At 44.4% G+C, this 19,404-nt stretch overlaps 1 protein-coding gene across 1 annotated transcript in view; it reads right to left on the minus strand.

Moving 5' to 3' along the window:
• The window catches only part of LOC139459674 (E3 ubiquitin-protein ligase UBR4-like), a 159,208-nt gene that overhangs the window by 57,019 nt on the left and 82,785 nt on the right, over positions 1-19,404 (minus strand). The window contains exons 60-78 of the mRNA XM_071241293.1: positions 19,053-19,161; positions 18,328-18,470; positions 17,719-17,886; positions 16,596-16,652; positions 15,730-15,907; positions 13,275-13,428; positions 12,213-12,309; positions 11,303-11,410; positions 10,727-10,840; positions 9,512-9,631; positions 8,877-9,044; positions 8,138-8,215; positions 7,639-7,686; positions 6,490-6,663; positions 4,704-4,782; positions 2,377-2,571; positions 1,673-1,844; positions 939-1,086; positions 32-117 (exon numbers count right to left, since the gene is read on the minus strand). Coding sequence (XP_071097394.1) covers positions 32-117; positions 939-1,086; positions 1,673-1,844; positions 2,377-2,571; positions 4,704-4,782; positions 6,490-6,663; positions 7,639-7,686; positions 8,138-8,215; positions 8,877-9,044; positions 9,512-9,631; positions 10,727-10,840; positions 11,303-11,410; positions 12,213-12,309; positions 13,275-13,428; positions 15,730-15,907; positions 16,596-16,652; positions 17,719-17,886; positions 18,328-18,470; positions 19,053-19,161 — 2,396 coding nt within the window. The remainder of the gene's footprint in view (positions 1-31; positions 118-938; positions 1,087-1,672; positions 1,845-2,376; positions 2,572-4,703; positions 4,783-6,489; positions 6,664-7,638; positions 7,687-8,137; positions 8,216-8,876; positions 9,045-9,511; positions 9,632-10,726; positions 10,841-11,302; positions 11,411-12,212; positions 12,310-13,274; positions 13,429-15,729; positions 15,908-16,595; positions 16,653-17,718; positions 17,887-18,327; positions 18,471-19,052; positions 19,162-19,404) is intronic.

Below are 19,404 nucleotides of genomic sequence, written 5' to 3' on the forward strand. Positions count from 1 at the left end.
TGCTGGACTTGTCTGACAGCCCCGAACTTACTTGTAGATGGTTGCGTTGGGGTGGTTGGCCAACACCTGGTTCTGTTCCCGAAGCACGGACACAGCCTTCTCCAGGTACTCCCCAACCTGGAACACAGTCATCCTCTTACATCAGGAATGATTGAGTGAGTTGGGCTAAAACAACTGTCAGCAGTAGATGTTTGATGGCAATGCTGCAGACAGTAATATTCGAGCTAAACTATGATGGCCTGTAAATAATTGTGTCTTGACCAGACAAGTCAGTGATTGCTGTAATGAGCAATGCCCCTGCTCTAGGATTACAATGATATGCAATGAATCAAGTGACATATCCTCATGCATAAGTGACCTCTCACGTGCACAGACTACCATGGACCTAGTCTAACTTGGAATTATATCCAGGATTGTTCTAGTTATATTTGTTTGTTTGTTGTTTAATGCTGCACTCAGCAATATTCCAGATATATGACGGCTATCCGTAATTAATCGAGTTTGGACCAGACAATCCTGAGATTGACATCATGAGCATCGATCTACGCAATTGGGATATGATGACATGCATCAACCTGACCACCCGATCAAGTTCGTCACCTCTTTCGACAAGCATAGTCACCTTTTACGGCAGGCATGGGTTGCTGAAGACATATTCTACCCCGGATCTTCATGGGTCTTTAGCTATATGATGTCAGCTTGAGAGGAAAGCCAAATATGACTCAGGTCTAAATGACCAACAAGCATAGATATGGTAGTGACAGAGTTTAATTCGGACAAATCTGGGATTTTAAAACCCACCCCTGATCAAGCACAGCTAAGGAACACAACTCTGCAGACCAAATGTGGCACTTAGACCACAAGACCTCCAACCCCCAACCAAATTCATTTAGGGAAAGCCTGAAAATAACATAGATGAAGTACTGCAGTCTTCTTACCCTCTTGTCGGGGATGTCTGGCGTCTTGAGCACAAAGTAGCCGAGAAGGTCAACGAACTGAGCAGCCTTCCTGCCGTAGATGGGCAGCTCTGTCCACAGTTCCCACATGATGTTCAGGATCGTCTCCTGTTCCTCGGATGTCGTATTCCTGAACAGTGAGTGAGTGAATGAGTGTTTGTTTGTATTTTTTGTTTATTTGTTGTTTAAAGCCGCACTCTGCAATATTCCAGCTACATGACAGCGGTCTGTAAAGAATCATGTCTGGACCAGACAATCCAGTGATTGACATCATGAGCATCGATCCACGCAATTGGGATACGATGACATGCATCAACCAAATCAGCGAGCCTGACCACCCGATCCCGTAAGTCACCTCTTACGACAAGCAAAGTCGCCTTTTATGGCAAGCATGGCTTGCTGAAGATCTATTCTCCCCGGATCTTCACAGGACTGAATGAGTGAACGCAATCTACCAATGCAATAAGCCTGTATTCCACACAGTTGCATTTTATGACAAGCATAGGTTACTGGAGAACCCAGAATCCCAACAAGATGGATTTAACATGGACACTACCTTCTGTCTGAGTGGCTAAGTTTTGTTTTCATGCAAGAATCCACCCCGTCAAGGTAGGATGACACGCAGATCACAGACCATGCTCAGAACTTACAACATTAATTCCCTCGGAACTGATAACCTATAATTTATTGTTACTTGTAAGTATTTCTCTAATTACCTGTAAATCTGTAGCACGAGACTGTGGGCCAACCATCTGTTGCCACTGGAGTTGGACTCCAGGAGGAATGTCCTGATGAATTTGATGAAGAGCCCTTTGTCAAGCACCCGGTTCAGCAGCTTCACAAGGGTGATGCACAGAGTCTCATCAAACTTCTGACTCTCCTCGCAGTCTGCAGGGAGAGCAAAAACAGTGTCAGAGCCAAACAGTGGGGTGGGTGGGTGGGTGGGTGGGTGAGTGAGTGAGTGAGTGAGAGAGTGAGAGGGTGGGTGGGTGGGTGGGTGAGTGAGTGAGTGAAGGAGAGAGAGGGTGGGTGGGTGGGTGGGTGGGTGAGTGAGTGAGTGAGTGAGCGAGTAGAGTTTCACTGGATATATAAGCTTCATGTCGAAGCCTAAAGTGACACAGGTTGTAAGTATCTGTATATACATAGCTTCTGTAACTCATGTATCTGATCAAAATATTGAAAGAGAATGACACAAATGTGTGTCATAAGTGAATGTTGTTTTATATTCCTGCCATATGACAACAGCTCATCAATAATAGGGTCAAACTGGCCTCATTTCATCTGGGTCATTGACATTATCAACCATGGCAAATACCCCATCCTCATTTTCCTCTCATTCCAAATGTGGGATACTGGCGACCTACGTGCCCGGAAATTCCAAAACTTTCTAAGGGTTAAAGAAATGTCACATGACTGTCACCTTCTTCAGACTTGTTTTTGTTCTTGTCCTTCTTCTGTTTGACGGGTGACGTTGTGGAACTACTGGAGGAGCTGGCAGCGTTCTGGGCCGGGGAGGGCTTCACACCACACAGCGCAGACTGCAGCAGCTGCAGCAAGGTGGGAGCCACACCCTCATCCAGGGAGATGCTTGCCTTGACCAAGAAGGGGAGGGTGTCTGAAGAACGATACAAGTGTCAACCATATTCTCAGAGATGCTCATTAGGAACTATACTGAACAAAAAATGTTCAGGATCATGCATATTTTGGGGGGCATTTTTATGAAAGTGTGTGTCTCCACTACAAAAAATATGCTATATCCTTTTTTCTTTTTTGTAGCCGGAGGCCTACATATGCTCTTTGTTTGTTTGTCGTTTAACGCCGCACTCTGCAATATTCCAGCTATATGACCAGACAATCCAGTGATTGACATCATGAGCATCGATCTACACTATTGAGATACGATGACATGCGTCAACCAAGACAGTGAGTCTGACCTCCTGATCCTGTTAGTCGCGTCTTACGACAAGCATAGTCGCCTTTTACGACAAGCATGGGCTGCTGAAGACCTATTCTACCCTGGATCTTTATGGGTCTCGTTATATATCAAAGCAGACTAGTTGTATCATGTGGCCTGTATATCATCATACCAAACAAACCAGTGGTGGATACTATGAGCAACATCACATCAGGGTGCAACGACAGGCAAGCAACCCAGTCACTGAGCCTGACCAATAGATTATCTGAGTCACCTCTTACAACAAGACAATGCTTTGAATCAACCCAGTCACGAAGCCTGACCAATAGATTATCTGAGTCACCTCTTAAAACAAGACAATGCTTTGAATCAACCCAGTCACTGAGCTAGACCAATAGATTATCTGTGTCACCTCTTACAAGACAATGCTTTGAATTAACCTAGTCACTGAGCCGGACCAATAGATTTATCTGAGTCACCTCTTACCACAAGACAATGCTTTGAATCAACCCAGTCACTGAGCCAGACCAAGAGATTATCTGAGTCACCTCTTACAACAAGACAATGCTTTGAATCAACCCAGTCACTGAGCCGGAACAAATAGCCTATCCGAGTCTCCTCTTAAAACAAGACAATGCTTTGAATCAACCTAGTCACTGAGCCGGACCAATAGATTTAACTGAGTCACCTCTTACAACAAGACAATGCTTTGAATCAACCCAGTCACTGAGCCGGACCAATAGCCTATCCGAGTCTCCTCTTAAAACAAACACAATGCTTTGAATCAACCTAGTCACTGAGCCTGACCAATAGCCTATCTGAGTCACCTCTTACAACAAGACAATGCTTTGAATCAACCCAGTCACTGAGCCTGACCAATAGCCTATCTGAGTCACCTCTTACAACAAGACAATGCTTTGAATTAACCTAGTCACTGAGCCTGACCAATAGATTATCTGAGTCAACTCTTACAACAAGACAATGCTTTGAATCAACCAAGTCACTGAGCCGGACCAACAGATTATCTGAGTCACCTCTTACAACAAGACAATGCTTTGAATCAACCCAGTCACTGAGCCGGACCAATATATTATCTAAGTCACCTCTTACCAAGTCCCTGAGCCTGACCAATAGATTATCTGAGTCACCTCTTACAACAAGACAATGCTTTGAATCAACCCAGTCACTGAGCCTGACCAATAGATTATCTGAGTCACCTCTTGCAACAAGACAATGCTTTGAATCAACCAAGTCACTGAGCCGGACCAACAGATTATCTGAGTCACCTCTTACAACAAGACAATGCTTTGAATCAACCCAGTCACTGAGCCGGACCAAGAGATTATCTGAGTCACCTCTTACCACAAGACAATGCTTTGAATCAACCCAGTCACTGAGCCGGACCAAGAGATTATCTGAGTCACCTCTTACCAAGTCACTGAGCCGGACCAATAGCCTATCTGAGTCACCTCTTACAACAAGACAATGCTTTGAATCAACCCAGTCACTGAGCCGGACCAAGAGATTATCTGAGTCACCTCTTACAACAAGACAATGCTTTGAATCAACCCAGTCACTGAGCCGGACCAATAGCCTATCTGAGTCACCTCTTACAACAAGACAATGCTTTGAATCAACCCAGTCCATGAGCCTGACCAATAGATTTACCTGAGTCACCTCTTACAACAAGACAATGCATTGAATCAACCCAGTCACTGAGCCGGACCAATAGCCTATCTGAGTCACCTCTTACAACAAGACAATGCTTTGAATCAACCCTAGCCTATGTCGCTACAGTTTAACAACACAGAGACCTTCATGCATGCCCTCACCTTGTGCCTGCTCACAATAAGTCTGCCAGTTGCAGGGTCGAGATGAGGCGATTTCGTACACCACCTTCAGATGTTCAATCTGAAATAAAACAGAAGTTACTGAGTGATATTGAACAAATGGAAGTGTATGTCGCATGGCAAAAAAATATTCAAACCCATGGCAAGCAGTATAATATAGGGGAGACTCTACCAAGGTAAGCAGTGTTATGTAGGGGAGACTCTACCATGGTAAGCGGTGTAATGTAGGGGAGACTCTACCATGGTAAGCAGTGTTATGTAGGGGAGACTCTACCATGGTAAGCAGTGTATAATAGGGGAGACTCTACCATGGTAAGCAGTGTTATATAGGGGAGACTCTACCATGGTAAGCAGTGTTATGTAGGGGAGACTCTACCATGGTAAGCAGTGTTATGTAGAGGAAACTCTACCATGGTAAGCAGTGTTATATAGGGGAGATTCTACCAGTGATAAGCAGTGTTCTGTAGGGGATATTCTACCAGTGATAAGCAGTGTTCTGTAGAGGAGACTCTACCATGGTAAGCAGTGTTATGTAGAGGAGACTCTACCATGGTAAGCAGTGTTATGTAGGGGAGACTCTACCATGGTAAGCAGTGTTATGTAGGGGAGACTCTACCATGGTAAGCAGTGTTATGTAGAGGAGACTCTACCATGGTAAGCAGTGTTATGTAGGGGAGACTCTACCATGGTAAGCAGTGTCATGTAGAGGAGATTCTACCAGTGATAAGCAATGTTATGTAGAGGAGACTCTACCATGGTAAGCAGTATTATGTAGGGAGATTCTACCATGGTAAGCAGTGTTATGTAGGGGAGACTCTACCATGGTAAGCAGTGTTATGTAGGGGAGACTTTACCATGGTAAGCAGTGTTATGTAGGGGAGACTCTACCATGGTAAGCAGTGTTATGTAGTGGTGACTCTACCATGGTAAGCAGTGTATCGTATAGGGAACTCTACCAATGATAAGCAGTGTTATGTAGGGGAGACTCTACCATGGTAAGCAGTGTTATGTAGGGGAGACTCTACCATGGTAAGCAGTGTATCGTAGGGGAGACTCTACCATAGTAAGCAGTGTTATGTAGGGGAGATTCTACCATTGTAAGCAGTGTATCCTATGGGAGACTACCATGGTAAGCAGTGTTATGTAGGGGAGACTCTATCATGGTAAGCAGTGTTATGTAGGGGAGACTCTACCATGGTAAGCAGTGTTATGTAGAGGAGACTCTACCATGGTAAGCAGTGTTATGTAGAGGAGACTCTACCATGGTAAGCAGTGTTATGTAGGGGCGACTCTACCATGGTAAGCAGTGTTATATAGGGGAGAAACTACCATGGTAAGCAGTGTATCCAATGGGAGACTACCATGGTAAGCAGTGTATCATAGGGGAGACTCTACCATGGTAAGCAGTGTTATGTAGGGGAGACTCTACCATGGTAAGCAGTGTAATGTAGGGGAGACTCTACCATGGTAAGCAGTGTTATGTAGTGGTGACTCTACCATGGTAAGCAGTGTATCGTATAGGGAACTCTACCAATGATAAGCAGTGTTATGTAGGGGAGACTCTACCATGGTAAGCAGTGTATAGTAGGGGAGACTCTACCATGGTAAGCAGTGTTATGTAGAGGAGACTCTACCATGGTAAGCAGTGTTATGTAGGGGCGACTCTACCATGGTAAGCAGTGTTATATAGGGGAGAAACTACCATGGTAAGCAGTGTATCCAATGGGAGACTACCATGGTAAGCAGTGTATCATAGGGGAGACTCTACCATGGTAAGCAGTGTATCGTAGGGAAGGATGACGCCATGGGGGATGATGTCGGCTCCGACGTCCAGTCCACCCTTCTCACAGATGTCGACCACAGACTGGAGGTTGCTCTCGATGGCGTGCATGTCACGCAGCTGTCGGTATTTCTCCTTCGATCCACAAATGAACAGCAGCAGCTAGAAAGAGGGAGATTCAGTCAGGTTTGTACCGAGCATACAAGAACAGATCAGGACTCACTGCAAATCTGTTTCATAGAGTATAACTGAGCCCACAAGTCATAACAAAGAATATTATCAAGAACATTGTGGCGCTGTAGATGACTTGGCCACAATTGCTCCATTGAGGAAATGTGCAAATATACCTAGGTATACATATCCTCCTGTCTTGTTCAGTCATTTTTCAGTCTCCAATTTCCAAATTGTTTCAGTCTATGAGTCTGAACGGTCTTTTTCTCAGATACAAGTGTTCAAGCTCAGGCTATCACACAGAAATATATTAATTTGACCAAGGCCTTAGACTAAGTTCTGTTTCACCTGTACATATAAAGAAAACTATGGTTATAACGAACTCAAAGGGACCGCTTATTTTGGTTCATTATAACCGTAGTTCATTATAAGCATATATACAGGATATAAACAGCAAATGTCCACGACAAAAAACAACAACAGTATGTTATATCCATCAGTTCATTATAAGCGTGTTCGGTATAAACATAGTTTACTGTAGTATGATAAAATGCAAGGCTGATGAACAGCCTGAACAAACATGGCAACATGTCAGGGTTAGAAACTAACAGTTTTTGTCCACTAGTCCTTATAATGATAACATATAGCAAAACCCTTAAAATGGGCCAATTTCTACTAGTCCTAAGGGTACCTTTACTATTGGGCAGTTTGATAAGGACTACAGGACTAGTGCCAATTTCTAACGCTGCATGTTCAGATAACTTTTTGAGGACTTTCAAAATAATTTTTGTTCCTACCTACAAAAAAACCTTGTAAACTAAGAAATGAACACATTGTCAGTACCCAAAGCCTCCTGTTTCCCTTGTCTGGAAAAGTAGGGGCCCTAGATGGTCTATATCCTGTCTAAATAAATACAATACCTTTATGCTACAAATACCTCTGCATGTTATTAAAATGTCAGCTTACCTTTCTCACTTGTCTCTTCACAAATGGCGTCTGTTGTGTCATCAGATACTGAAACAGTCCATGGCATAATGCTATCAGACTTAAAATCAGAGGTTGGATGATTCACTGATACATCAAGTTTTGATACGACTAAATTTGTTTTGTATGTCATGGCTATTTGTTTAAAAATTTTCAGCTTTAAATAAAAAAAAAACAAAGAGAAAAGAAATAAAATGGTTTTGATATGACAGTTGTATAATGAAAGTGTTTGATCTCAACAGTTTTTCTTCATGCAGTTTATCTATTTTCATGTAATTTAATAAAGACATTAATTGGTTTGGACAAATCATGCTCTTTCAAGGCCCTTTATCAGTTTTCATGGCTTTTCAGAGCAGAATCTAAATGCAAAGACTCTTCAAGAAAGAATTCAAAATTCAAAACTTTCCCAAACCTGTTTGTACCTGCTAACATAGGACTAATGTCAGCTGAAGATCTAAGACCTAAGTGACGTTGTACTCACCTCTGACAGCACTGAGTGCCAGTGAGGCTCGAAGGAGGCACTGGGCACATTATGTACAGCATCCGCAACTTTCTTCAGCTGCAAGTAGGAGGGGTGTATACATCAGCATGAATGTAACGTCAGATGTCATTGGTCTTACATGAGGAAAGAGAATTTGAAATTGGAGCTCAAGTAGTTAGTTTATTGCAGCTTCAAGATGAGCTTGTAAAACTAAGAAAATGCACATAAACATAACCAAAAACATTATGTCAGCAAATTTGAGGTGAGCGAATATTGTTTTATGGAGCAATATCACAACCAGTTTATCTGTATGTCAATAAAGTGAGTGAGTGAGATGGGTTTAACGCCGCTTTTAACAGTATTCCAGTTATATCGCGGCGTGTCAGCTTAATGTGGGAGGAAAGCCCGAAGTGATGCCGGTCTCAGACATTTACCACTTCGGTGAAACCCACGAGCACGGGTATGGTGCTGACAAACCTAGAAACATAATCGGGGCGAACCGGGATTCGAACCCACAATCATAGGTTTCTTGTGCGCCCAAGGGATGCAACTCTGCACAGTGAATCGCGGCGCCTTAGACGACTGGGCCACCCGTGCCCCCTATGTCAATAAAGAGTTAAAAAACATGAGAGCTCTGCTCCACAAAACGATCATAACACCACAACTGTTGTAAGTCTATGATAATTCATGGAAGTTGTGATTGAAGGAAGATGAAGATTGTGACTGTGTCTTCTCTCACCTGGTAGGGCAGCCGGAGCACCATCTCTGTCAGCAACTGAGGGTAGTCCTCAAACACGTCATTAGCATGACCCTTAACATACTGGCGGAGAAAGAAGGGGGACATGTCGGGGGGTGGGCAGTTGGGGTGTGGCTTCAACAGCTGACCGGGGGTAGAGTTACCCTCCTCCTGCAACAAACAGTAACATATGATCATAAGGTGAAGGTCTGATCATAAGGTGAAGGTCTGATAATAAGGTGAAGGTCAGATCATAATGTGAAGGTCGGACCAGAAGATGGTCCATGCAGCTAAGTTTCATTTCTAGCAGCCCTTTTTTTTTAAAATAAACACTTGGGAATAGAATGCTACTCTCCTGAAATCATTTACCAGACAGATATTTCACAAAGGTTTGGGGCAGTTAAGGTATGAAAAACAGTGACTGAGTGAATAATTTTGTTTGAGGCTGTAGTCATCAATATTACAGCTAAATAATTACACCCTGAACACACGAAGTAGTGGTCGATAGTATGAACAATCATTTGGGTATAATGTCACAACTAGCCAGGGTCGGACATTGCATTGCCCCAGTCAATTACATGAATTGGGTTTGGGGACCTACACTCTACCCAAGAATCCTACAGGGTGTGTCAGTGTACCTCTGGCGTGGAGTAGTTCTTCCAGTAGGGCAGGAGGTTGCGCAGAACCTGCATACAGTACTCTATGGCATCACTGGACAGCAGGGACGTCGCTGTGCTGTTGCTCACAAAGGACAGGCACTGTCACAGAAAAGTGTCAACACTATAGAAGCTGTAGACAAGTACAGAGTAGCTATCAAATGATATTAAAATAGTGCCACAACACTCACCGGGATTTGTTGTTTGTTTTTTGCTTAACACCACACTCAGACATATTCCAGCTATATGACGGTGGTTGGAAAATAATGGAGTCTGGACAAGACAATCCAGTGATTGACATCATGAGCATCAATCCACACTATTGGAATACGATGACATGCATCTACCAAGTCAGCGAGCCTGATCACCGCCTCTTACGACAAGCATAATTGCCGTTTACAGCAAGCATAAATTGCTGAAGACCTATTCAACCCCACTTGGATATGTAGCCAACAGTTTAAAACACAGACAGCCATTGAACAAAACTTATTGTTGGCACTGATAATAAAATATTTTGTGCTTAAATACTAAAAACTTACACTGAAATCAAAATAACTAAACAAAATGTGATGTGACAATTTTCTTAAGATAATGGTAAAAAACAAATCAAACAAAACTAGTTAAATCAAATGTCATTACATTATGCCCGATGTCTAACACCCGACTCTCAACGCTGAATGGTTTAAGGCCTCTTCTGGTTCCAGACAGCAGGACGCTGTGCACTAAACTCACCCTATGTCTAACACCTGACTCACCCGATGTCTAACACCTGACTCACCTCGCTGGATGGTTTAGTGCCTGCTCTGGTTCTAGACAGCAGGAGGCTGGGCACTTAACTCACCCGATGTCTAACACCTGACTCACCAGATGTCTAACACCTGACTCACCTCACTGGATGGTTTAGTGCCTGCTCTGGTTCTGGACAGCAGGACGCTGGGCACTTAACTCACCCGATGTCTAACACCTGATGTACCCGATGTCTAACACCTGACTCACCTCGCTGGACGGTTTTGTGCCTGCTCTGGTTCTAGACAGCAGGACGCTGAGCAGCCTAAACTGCACTTCACCTAAACTCACCAGGGTGTCATAGTACAAAATAACTTTAGCGCTACAAATGTTGTAAGTCTATATTAAGTGATCACCTTGTGCTAAGACTGCTTTGTACAACGGCACCCTAATGTCTAACACCTGACTCACCTCGCTGGATGGTTTAGTGCCTGCTCTGGTTCTAGACAGCAGGACACTGAGCAGCCTCAGCAGAATCAGCTTCACCTCGAACTGCCGAGTCCGTGTCTCAATGTTCTCCAGGCCCTGAAGTCATAAAGTATAAAGAATGATGTCTCCATGTGTAGATTTAACAGGTGTGATCAGTATATGACTGACTGAGTTAGGCTTAATGTTGCTTTGAATAATATTTCAGTCACGGCATGAGTAAGGATCATAATCAGTGCGAATCTGGGATTCAAATCAATGATCAGCAAATCCTGGAACTGCTCAAGGGATGCAACTCTGCACTGAACTGCAATGCCTTTGACCACAAGATATGCTTAATGTTGGCTTAATGTTGCTTTGAATAATATTTCAGTCACGGCATGAGTAAGGATCATCATCAGTGCGAATCTGGGATTCAAATCCATTATCAGCAAATCCTGGAACTGCTCAAGGGATGCAACTCTGCACTGAATTGTAATACCCAAGACCACAAGGCTGAACTTCAAACACTGCCATGCAAATGACAGACAGTAAACTGAATCACAGTCCATTGCGACTTGCCTGTCCAGAGAGGTCCAGTTCCTTCAGGATGATGGTCAGCAGGTTGTCCAGGGCTGCTCTGTCCTTATCCTCCTCATTGTCCAAGTCAGAGGTCAGCATCAGCAAAACCTGACAACACAATATGTCACATTGTATACCGATGTGTCACTTTTAGGCTTTTCCAGTTTGTTGTTGAACTCCTCACTCAGCAATATTCAAGCCCTATGGCAGTAGTCTGTCACTAAAAAAATGTGTCTAGACAAGACAAATAGGTGACTATATAATGAGGTGAGGTGAGGTGAGGTGAGGTGAGGTGAGGTGAGGTGAGGTGAGGTGAAATGGGGTTTAACGTCGCGTTCAAGGTTAGTGCACTTATATAGTGACGTGCATGCAAGTGTATGTGTGTGTGGCTGCTTGTACTAGTCCGGACTGATGCCGATTTATAGTGCTAGCTCACTGAGATACCATGTCACTCAGACACAGTATACTGACTCCGAGCCGACTAGTCCTTGTTTTAGCCCCTTAATGCCGAACGCCAGACAGGGTAACAACTAGTACCATCTTTTAAAGTCTGTTTTGGTATGACGCGGCCGGGGATCGAATCCCGGACCTTCCGCTCTCCGGGCGTACGCTCTACCATTAGACCACGGAGGCCGTCTGACTATATTATGATCAACATCCTCGGTGAATTATGACAAGTCACCAAGTCTGAACATCGAATCTACCTTGTTTGCTTGAGACCTATTCTAATCCGTACTTCTAACGGATTATCATCAGCAGAAGTGGTTGTAATTTAGACTATCAAACATGCTTGATTTTGTGCAATCATATTAATGCTTCTTGATCTATTTATTTACAGACTTGGCTGAAAAAAAATATTCACATGAGTTCTCATTAGCAAGCATGACTTTCATTCAAAGGCTTCACGTACCTGCATGAAAGGAATGGCCCGAACTCCTCCCACGTCTCTGATCTCGGGCAAATACTGCAGGAGTCTCTCCAACAGCTGCAGTCTCAGGCTGTGGAGCCTGACAACACACACAAACATTATTTTTGGTTTGTTGTTTGACGCCGCACTCAGCAATATTCCAGATATATGACAGCAGTCTGTAAATAATCGAGTCTGGACCAGACAATCCAGTGATTTACATCATGAACATCGATCCACGCAATTGGAATCGATGACATGCATCAACCAAGTCAGCGAGCCTGACCACCCGATCCCATTAGTCGCCTTTTACGACAAGCATAGTCGCCTTTTACGGCAAGTATGGGTTGCTGAAGACCTATTCTACCCTGGATCTTCACGGGTCACACACACACACAAACAAATGGAGGAGATACATTGAAGGCGACTACTCATTCCAACTAGATACAATGTTTTTTAAAAAAAATGGACATCTATCTTACGGATTTAATATCTCACCACTTGTCTCACCACCTAGGTAACAAGATTTTGTTTGTTTGTTTGTTGTTTAATGCCTCACTCAGCAATATTCCAGCGATGAGACGGCTGCCTGTTAATAACTGACTCAGGACCAGACAATCCAGTGATAGACATCATGAACATTGATCCACACATTGGGATACGATACGCATCAAGCAAGTCAGCGAGTCTGACCACCCGATCCTGTTGGTCGCATCTTACAAGAAGCATAGTCGGTCATGGGTTGCTGAAGACCTATTCTACCCCGGATCTTCACCGGTCCTAGGTAATAAGATACTGTAGGAGTTTCTCCTATATGACTCTCTACAGTCTGGGGACACACTATAAAAGTGACATAGTGGCCTGTGTCATAAAACATCTATCGGAATAGTTGTGCACCAGCATGTAAACAAATGAGGAACAAAAGATGTCACAGTTTGGAATTTGTTTGTTAAAGCACATATTCCCCATATGTACCGCAGCTATTCATCAATGGCTTCTGTTTAAAAAACACAGTCTACAATTGAGTGTGAAAAAACGTGCAGCACAGCCAGCACTCCTGCTGACCTGCAGCTTGCATCATATTCCGCATCCGTCTCCATGACGTCCACTTCATGGTGCATGGATCCTGAGGGCCCTCCTCCAACACTGCTGGTCTCACTGCGGGCTGTGGCCCCTCCTTCAGGAACCGAGTAGCCATACGCACTGCTCCGCCCACTCACTGCAACAATGGAGGAACAACATTAATACTTGCAGGCATACGCACTGCTCCGCCCACTCACTGCAACAATGGAGGAACAACATTAATACTAGTAGCCATACGCACTGCTCCGCCCATTCACTGCAACAACGGAGGAACAACATTAATACTAGCAGCCATACGCACTGCTCCGCCCATTCACTGCAACAACAGAAGAACAACATTAATACTAGTAGCCATACGCACTGCTCCGCCCACTCACTGCAACAACGGAGGAACAACATTAATACTAGTAGCCATACGCACTGCTCCACCCACTCACTGCAACAACGGAGGAACAACATTAATACTAGTAGCCATACGCACTGCTCCGCCCACTCACTGCAACAATGGAGGAACAACATTAATACTAGTAGCCATACGCACTGCTCCGCCCATTCACTGCAACAACAGAAGAACAACATTAATACTAGTAGCCATACGCACTGCTCCGCCCACTCACTGCAACAACGGAGGAACAACATTAATACTAGTAGCCAAACGCACTGCTCCGCCCACTCACTGCAACAATGGAGGAACAACATTAATACTAGTAGCCAAACGCACTGCTCCGCCCACTCACTGCAACAATGGAGGAACAACATTAATACTAGCAGCCATACGCACTGCTCCGCCCACTCACTGCAACAATGGAGGAACAACATTAATACTAGCAACCATACGCACTGCTCCGCCCACTCACTGCAACAACAGAGAAACTTTAATACTAGTAGCCATATGCACTGCTCCACCCACTCACTGCAACAATGGAGGAACAACATTAATACTAATAGCCATACGCACTGCTCCGCCCACTCACTGCAACAACGGAGGAACAACATTAATACTAGTAGCCAAACGCACTGCTCCGCCCACTCACTGCAACAATGGAGGAACAACATTAATACTAGCAGCCATACGCACTGCTCCGCCCACTCACTGCAACAATGGAGGAACAACATTAATACTAGCAGCCATACGCACTGCTCCGCCCACTCACTGCAACAATGGAGGAACAACATTAATATTAGCAGCCATATGCACTGCTCCACCCACTCACTGCAACAACGGAGGAACAACATTAATACTAGTAGCCAAACGCACTGCTCCGCCCACTCACTGCAACAACGGAGGAACAACATTAAAACTAGTAGCCATATGCACTGCTCCGCCCACTCACTGCAACAACGGAGGAACAACATTAATACTAGTAGCCAAATGCACTGCTCCGCCCACTCACTGCAACAACGGTGGAACAACATTAATACTAGTAGCCATATGCACTGCTCCACCCACTCACTGCAACAACGGAGGAACAACATTAATACTAGTGTAGCCATACGCACTGCTCCGCCCACTCACTGCAACAACGGAGGAACAACATTAATACTAGTAGCCAAATGCACTGCTCCGCCCACTCACTGCAACAATGGAGGAACAACATTAATACTAGCAGCCATACGCACTGCTCCGCCCACTCACTGCAACAACGGAGGAACAACATTAATACTAGTAGCCAAATGCACTGCCCCACCCACTCACTGCAACAATGGAGGAACAACATTAATACTAGTGTAGCCATACGCACTGCTCCGCCCACTCACTGCAACAACGGAGGAACAACATTAATACTAGTAGCCAAATGCACTGCCCCACCCACTCACTGCAACAACGGAGGAACAACATTAACACTAGGGGCCATACGCACTGCTCCGCCCACTCACTGCAACAACGGAGGAACAACATTAACACTAGTAGCCAAATGCACTGCCCCACCCACTCACTGCAACAATGGAGGAACAACATTAATACTAGCAGCCATACGCACTGCTCCGCCCACTCACTGCAACAATGGAGGAACAACATTAATACTAGCAGCCATACGCACTGCTCCGCCCACTCACTGCAACAACGGAGGAACAACATTAATACTAGTAGCCATACGCACTGCTCCACCCACTCACTGCAACAACGGAAGAACAACATTAATACTAATAGCCATACGCACTGCTCCGCCCACTCACTGCAACAACGGAGGAACAACATTAGTACTAGCAGCCCTAGCAGAAACTGTAGATCCCTCTGTGACTGCACTTTTCCCAACCAATCCCCCTCAATATTGCAACATTCATGTCTAACCTGATATAGTGTTTTGATCCTTTTTCGGACTTCATTATCGCGACAATCACAAGCAAGTCTGCAATGCTTTCAAGACTCTGACCAAGAACTGCTACTGATAGGGCAAATTATGACCCCTCACTACTGCAAAAATTTACTTCTAACCTGATATCGAGTCGACAGCACTACCCCCACTCTCTGACCCGGCACTGCCAGGCTGTTCTGCTGGTGATGTGCGAAGAGTTGACCCCTCAGTGGCTGCGTTACTCCCGACTTCGTCATCACTTCCAGGAGCTGAGGCTGTTGTGTCCGACAGTGGACCTTCCTCGATTGATGACGCACTCTGGGGACAGGAAATGACCAATAAATGGTTAAACTTGAAACATCCAGGTCTCTTCTGAAACACTTTTTCTTCATTAGTGAGTACAACTTTAAGGTGCGGTGTACAATATTACTACATGTAGGTGAAACCCATAAGCAAGGGCTTCGTGCAGATAAATCGGGGATCATGGCAAATTTGGAATCAGATCCTGGCACAAACAAGGTATGCAACTCAGCATATTATTATACATTGGACATGCCTATGCGAGAATTCATCACTTTCACAATGACTAACTAAAACTAAAACACTGAATAAATAACAATTACAAAGAACTCCTGCCATAAGAAGGCGCACCATATTGCCAAGACGTTGTTTACCCCAAGGTTCTGTTCCCCAAGTCTTAAGGTGAGATCAAGGAAACAAGCATGAAATACTCATATCCAGGGCAATATGACATATCCGGTCTAAATCAAAGTTGTTGCGATGGAAACTTGAAAAATGATTTTTCCAAAATCCCAAACTATCAAAAGTCACCAGTTCATCACTAGACCTATCTACCTGCCACGTTTGGTAAAGATATGTCTCATGTTTCTGACTTCTCCTCAGGAAACTAAACATGATGGATGGACCGACGGACGGACAGCACCCTATCCTACATCTCCCGTCCACTTTGTGACAGGGGAGATAACCAACTAGTCCTGCTTCTTACCTGTCCCTGCCTGGCCAGACCAAGACTCTGTAGACTCAGACCACCAGCTCCCCCTTCCTGGAAACAGAACAACACTCAAACTACACTACCTGAAGACATTGAGGCTTTCATGACAGAACACGAGTAAATTGGTTGTTTTGTGAGGTTCATCCAATCAAGATGTTCTACTGGCGATAATCGTAGTAAGGGAATTCTGCTTTCATGTGTCAGTGTTACTTTAGGCCTGCAAGCCTTTTGAGATGACTCGAGGACTATTGGCTGTTCCAGGGTTCTTTCAAGTTTGCTGCTATAGTTAACAAACCAATTATTTTGTCCATTCATGTCTAAAGAGGCATAATGTACCATCCTTGAATCTTGGGGGCACATGTGGCCCAGTCGTCTAGGGTGCGATTTGCTGTGCAGAGTTGCATCCCTTGGGCACGCCAGAAACCTAGGGATGGTGGGTTCGAATCCCGGTTCGCCCCAATTATGTTTCTAGGTTTGTCAGCATCATACCCGTGCTCGTGGGTTTCACCGAAGAGGTAAACGTCATAGACCTGCATCACTCCAGGCCTTCTTCCCACATTAAGCTGATTTAACTGTAATACTGTTAAAAGCGGTGTTAAACCCAACTCACTCACTCCTTGAATCTTACAATAACAAGGTCAAACACATTAATAATTAGATTTTTATCCAAATTTAAAAGAAATGTGAAGCAGTAGGCATTATATTTTTAATATTTGTTCTATTATAATTTTTAAACTGTTTCAAGACAAGTGTCAGTTGTCACATCAACTGTCGACATGAATGTTTGGAGTGAGCGAGTGAGTTGGGTTTAACGCCGCTTTTAACGGTATTCCAGTTATATCGAACCCACAATCATAGCTTTCTGGTGTAACTCTGCACCGCGAATCGCGGCGCCTTAGACGACTGGGCAACCCGTGCCACCAGAATGTTTGGAAGAACTCCATACAACATATATGAAAAATCATCCATTGAAGAAAGAAGGGAACAGACATTGTGATTTCTGCATAGGTAACAGACACTATGACAATGAGGTGTGTTTGTTAGTGAGGCAAGAGAAAATCAAATAATTTAAATTCATTTTGGCCCAAACAAAACGTAACAGAAGTAATTATGTCACCTGTTCTTGCAGACTGAGGGCTATTGCCAGTTCCACCATTGCCTCATCGTCAGCATCAGCGGGCAGCTCAAAGTTTCGGTCAAACCCGTACAGGGCCTCCAGACCTGAGAGATGATTGCCCTGGGCGTTGCCCTCACCTGGCTCCAACACCATCGGCTCGTTGTTTTCCTGTGAATAACACATCTTTATTAGTTTGATTGTGAAATAGGGTTTAAAGTCGAAGATTATTGCACTTATATAGCAACGTGCATGCACGTATGTGTGTGTGGCTGCTTGTACTAGTGCGGACTGATGCCGATTCATAGTGCTATCCCACTGAGATACCATGTCGCAGTTTAACATGAATACCCTACTCAGACACCCTACACTGACTCCGAGCTGACCAGTCCTTGTTTAGCCCCTTAATGTCGAGCGCCAGACAGGGTAACAACAAGTACCATCTTTTAACGTCTTTGGGTATGATGCAGCCGGTGATTGAACCCCGGATATTCCGCTCTCTGGGAGGACGCTCTACCACTAAACCATGGAGGCAGTCATTAATGGTTGGAGGTCTGGGAGCTTTTAGGTAGGGGTGTGAACCTAATCAAATAGTATCATGTAATCACTGACCACAACATCGAACTGGTCATCTCCCTCGGGGTCCTGGTCTTGGTGTTCCACATGGTTGGAGATCTGGGGGCCCGATGGGGGAGGGGTGTCTGGCTTGTCCGGCTTGGGGTCATCATCATCGTCATCATCACCACCAGGGCCACCTGCGACATCATCCAAAACACATCACTCTAATTCAACATTTCAACATTTCAGGCTTGCTGACTTTGTTGATGCATATCAGCGTATCCTAATTGCGCGGATCGATGCTCATGATGTCAATCACTGGACTGTCACTTCCAGACTCGATCATTTACAGACTGCCATCAAATAGTGTGGCGTTAAAACACAAACATAATGTTGCACAATTTTCTTTTCTGTTTACTAAGGAACCACTGAGCTTACCATCGAGACAAAAGCCAGTAAAGATTGATTCTGGCCACCTTAATGTTTCTAGCAGATTTCTTGTCCAATAAATACAGATGTCGTGCTTAAATAATTGTAGACATTTATTGGTGAAATATAGGAGTGAAAAACAAATCAACCAGCTGATTGGCAACAACACAAGCTGGTAAATGACTAACAACAGCATTGAGTGCCTATCACACTATGTCAGACAATGGCAAGTTCTATTTTTGATGCATAAGCCCTAGACCATACCTGCAGACAGATACCAATTGAAATTACAAAATTTCCTTCTGTGACACTAGATGTCCGAAGTGAGTGCTGTGGCCGTGTGTACTCACCCGGGGAGCTGCAGCGTGGTGGTGACGGGATGAACACCCGTCTCCTTCTGTGTGGCGGCCTCAGAGCTCGGATAAGGGCCTGGCGACATGCGAAGCTCACCACAGGGTCCTGAAGGGAGAGACAGGAACACAAACTGAATTTATTAATATTTTGTATTTTCTGGTACTGTTGGTTCTTATTGAAAACTCTTCGGAAACACTGACTACATAACATATCTCATTAGAGGGAGTGAGTGAGGTGAATGGCAGCGTTAGAAACTGGCACTAGTCCTGTAGTCCTTACCAAACTGCCCAATAGTAAAGGTATCCTAAGGACTAGTAGAAGTTGGCCCAATTTAAGGGTTTTGATATA

This window comes from Haliotis cracherodii, unplaced genomic scaffold (assembly GCF_022045235.1).
Source record: "Haliotis cracherodii isolate W230 unplaced genomic scaffold, xgHalCrac1.p SCAF_13, whole genome shotgun sequence".
Classification (NCBI taxonomy): Eukaryota; Metazoa; Mollusca; class Gastropoda; order Lepetellida; family Haliotidae; genus Haliotis; species Haliotis cracherodii.